The following is a 4365-nucleotide window of genomic DNA, read 5'->3' on the forward strand; positions in this document are numbered from 1 at the left end:
TCAGTAAATTCTATGAGCTGTTCATCGAAGGGAAATAGATTGTAAAGCATTTCTCCTGTGATACATATATGTATATACACAGTGTTTTAAGTGGGCCGGAAAGCACCGGTACACAACTCCAGCACTTCTAAAAATCTCCCTTGAGCGTCCAGGTACTTCTCAGTGTGCAAAGAACGTACATCAGCGTTCTGGTACGCTTGACAATTCATGTTTTGATCCCCAAAAGGTGTTCCGGCGAGTGACGCTCATCCACGGACTTAGATATAGTATGGAAGTTCTGCGCTCATCACATCACCAGACGCACGCTTACTCGTAGCGGGAACCCGGCGTGGTGACATTAAAACACCTGCGGCTTACAGTCGGGTGCGGCCTATATGTGTAACAAACTTGAGTATTCCCCAAATTTAGCTAGCGCGACTTATAGTCAGGTGCGCCTTTTAGTCCAGAAATTACTGTAAATTGGATGAAGTTAACACAAAACAAATGTTAATGTCAATTTCAGTCAATAATTTATTTATTCTTCAACATTTTACAAAACAAGACATAAAACAAAGTTGTTTTAGCAAAGAAACTAAACCAACTGTGAAAAACACCCAGCTGTGGCAACTTTGGTGAAGTGTCTGGGGTGGGGGTGGGGGGTGGGGGACAACAACTTCACATGCATTACTGCTCAGTCCTAGTCTTTGTCGGTTAGTAAATGTCCCGTTTGCTATTTTATGACAGATCTCACCCAGCTTCTCAAATACTGGGGAGTTTCAAGTTTCTAATAGCGTAACATACAAAGGTGTGTGTGTGTGTATTTTTATACTCCCAACCATGTACTGGGTGACAACATGCAACATAAATAAAGTGAACAAAAATTACCCTAAAACTTACTGAAGGGGAAAAAAAAGTCTAACCAATCCTTCAACATTGGAGTGAGTGCATCAGTGAGTGTTCATCATATATTACACACGTTCAAATCCGTCTGTCCCTATAGAAGGGCAAGTCTCTTCAACAGGCAGATGAGGAAAGGGAGATGTGCTCAAGAGCTGATACCATCCTCTGCTCGTACTCTTCCTGAATATCATCCTTGTTCAACAAATGGACTGCATCCTTCCAAATTAGTGACAGTATTTCCACTGTAGAACTGTGCATACAATTGCATTCCCATCAACGTTTAACGCCCCAAATAGCAACACCTCATCTCTTCTTCTTGCTCTGTCGAAGTATCTTCTTCCGCTTCAGGATCATCTCATAGAGTTTTTCTAGGCCCATCTGCAGGCCTTGACCATCCAGCGCTGAGCAGCCTTGTGTGTGGTGTAGCGTGGATGAGCTCATTTCATGGAGAGAGAGAACTTTCTCCACCTGAGAAAGGGAAACACAAGATTACCCACATTAGCACAACTTTTGCTGGTAACAGAATGGTGGTCACAAACACCAATACTATTTTATGCTATAACATAGTGCTTATCAAGAGCAGAGTGTTTTCTTCCAGTGACTGTTGATAGCAATCCAACATAGAGATGATAGAATGACACTATCCTACTAATGAACAGTTGAATTACAAGCATTTGGACTAACAGACTGGCGGTAGCTTGCAACCCCAACTCCCACTCTGCCTAATCTTGTTCTGAACCACCAGACACGTATGTGTAAATTAGTGACTCGAAAGCAGGTATCTTCCAAATGTGCAACGCCAAATCTGCCATCTTCCATCAAAATAACAACTTGCGAACAATTCAAGATATGAACGATGCAGCATTCTGGAACGTAACTTGTTGCTAAGAAGGGTGACATCTGTATACACGACGACTATTCAATTCTTCAATTAATCTTGCTTCTGCATATATTGGAGTGTGGAAATAAAATCTCACATACTCTATATTTTTGTTTCATGACTTATGTTCTTCTTAGTACGTTTCAGACAAAGGTCTTAATCAATCCCAAGTACACACCACTAGCTCTGCCCCTGGTCATCATGGTAGCCCTAGACACACTTTGCATGGGGGGATGGTGTGTGTGTTTGGGGGTTGAACAGTGCTGGCTCATTTGCATGAGATACAACCACACCCAAAAAACTGGTGTTTCAAAAAAGGTTATTAAAAGGGAAGAATGCAGTAATTATTGATTCTTGCCGCATTTAAACCAGAAATGTTTCTGAAACATTTTATTAGATAATGCATAATTCCTCTTTTCAGGAAAAGAGTCAAATAAATAGTCCCCGCCATTTTAGGAATGTATTTGAATGTTTAAGTTTGAAGGTTTTCATGGGGGGGAAAAAAACAAACGGCTGCAATTTCTTCATATATTTTTTTTAAGTATGGTGAACATACCCTCCCTTATCAGAATCCACATTCGCCAGCCCAATGGCAAGATAATTGCAATATTTATTCCTACCAGTAGTTGGCAACTTAAGACACTTAAGTCGATTACTGTCAAGCAGACAAAACCTTTTTATCTATTTATTTTTTATCTGCTTTAGCACACTGTAATTGTTAAAAAATATATATATATATATATATATATATATATATATATATATATATATATATATATATATATATTAAAACACAGGCCAGGCCAAACGTTACCCTATAAAATGGAATTGCTTAAGTCATTGCAGGACATTCACATCATGATAACATTAAAAGCAAAAACTGTTTTTAGTGGGCATGTCTATACGTGTACAGTACAGTGAAAACATACAGCATCAGCAATGCTTTAGAAAAGTAATTCTCAGTTATTTTTTTTGTTACGCCTCCCTTAGGAAGAAGAAAATATTTCACGCCGCTCCCAACTCCCCACCGTGACTATAAATAGTAAATTTGTCAATAAAATGGTTAAAATTACACGTCCCCTCTGCAAAACACTAATATTAAAGAAAACAAAAGATAAACAAATGTAGCTCAGCAAAGGATAACTTTATCATAATTTTTTAGGGTGTACAATAATAGAGTTTAAAGTGCATCCATTTGCCTGGTGAAGAAAGAAAAAGAAAAAGAAAATAAAAAAGAGCGCCACTTCCAACCACTGAAGTGGATGTGCGATTATACTTTATGGCAAAAGAAAAAAGGTGTGTTCCCCAGGGTTACACCGCCAGTGCAAACCCCCACCAATACTTGAGAAGGACTGCTTTTGAGTAAATGTGTATCAATCGCAGCATTCGTAACACATTTTAATGAAGAAACACAGAATATTTTTTTTTTTTAAAAGGATTACCTCCGACGCTGACATGGCTGATTCCAGGTCCTGTTTGTTTGCCAGAACCAACACAGGCACCCCAAGATTCTCAGCAGACCGACTGATCCTGTGAAGCTCCATCTTGGCTTCCTCCATTCGCTCGGCCTCAGCTGCATCCACCACAAACACTAGCCCGTCAGTCCTCCGAGTGTACGATTTCCAGAGAGGCCTCAATTTCTCCTGACCGCCAACATCCCACACCTGGAAAGTCGATGTGTTGGCTTTGGAATTCCCCGTGGGTATTTTAATGCGCTCCATGTTGAAGCCTTTGGTGGGGATGGTCTCGACAAATTCCTGCAGTTTAAGTCTGTAGAGCAGTGAGGTTTTCCCTGCGTTGTCCAAACCGATCACAACAATGTGCAAGGACTGGAGGTTGGGGAGGAATGTGGTGTTGGGGGCAATGTCTGTAAACTGGTTGCCCATGTTTCTGCCTGGACCAGTGGAAGAATCCACCCTGATATTTCCACTCCTGTCTGACTTGGGAGGGCAAGTGTGCAAGGATGAGAAGGGCTGTGTGGCCAGGGGGCAGCAAACTGTTGCAGCTTCAGTCACTGGAGGCCTGGAGAGAGAAGAGTGGGGGAGGAAAACATGAGTCAGCTTGTAAATAAGAGACATGGCCCATTAGAAGTTTAACAAATCTATCCACATTTACGCCATGTTATGGAGTCAAAGTGGATACCAATGCTAAAAATATTTTACAATAGGTAAGACTATAGTGGCCATACAATCCTGATTTGGATCAGCCACCCTACCCCATTGTGTCATCATATTTTTGTTTTTTGGTTATCCATGTTTGCGTGGAGAGCCTCAAAGGCTGCTTGTAAATTGTGTGCTTTTGGTTGAGTAATTTTTGCGCTATCCTTTTACCAAATAAACACATGAAGGCCCTTCAAGCAAATAAAATAAAGTTTGAATAAATATAACGGTTTCTAAGCCTTTTTTTTACTGTCTAAATGGCAACACATCCACTGTGACGTGGCAGGATAGCTGCTAGCGATTTATTGACACAATTTGGTACAACTTGTACAAGCAATGAAAATTTCAAATTGCAAACATTCAACGACATTCAATAAACAAATAAAAACTAAAAGCATGCAGTCAACTCAACATTCAAACAAACTTTTCAGTCTGTCTGGGGTCACA

At 40.3% G+C, this 4365-nt stretch overlaps 1 protein-coding gene across 1 annotated transcript in view; it reads right to left on the minus strand.

Annotated features, from left to right (window-relative positions):
- Positions 1 to 492: 492 nt before the first annotated feature.
- Positions 493 to 4365, minus strand: part of LOC144044532 (ADP-ribosylation factor-like protein 4D) — a 4913-nt gene continuing 1040 nt past the window's right edge. The window contains exons 2-3 of the mRNA XM_077559005.1: positions 3202 to 3781; positions 493 to 1347 (exon numbers count right to left, since the gene is read on the minus strand). Of these exons, the coding sequence (XP_077415131.1) occupies positions 1183 to 1347; positions 3202 to 3645 (609 nt within the window). The 5' untranslated portion in view covers positions 3646 to 3781 and the 3' untranslated portion in view covers positions 493 to 1182. The remainder of the gene's footprint in view (positions 1348 to 3201; positions 3782 to 4365) is intronic.

The sequence above is a fragment of the Vanacampus margaritifer genome, chromosome 2 (genome assembly GCF_051991255.1).
Source record: "Vanacampus margaritifer isolate UIUO_Vmar chromosome 2, RoL_Vmar_1.0, whole genome shotgun sequence".
In the NCBI taxonomy this organism is placed as follows: Eukaryota; Metazoa; Chordata; class Actinopteri; order Syngnathiformes; family Syngnathidae; genus Vanacampus; species Vanacampus margaritifer.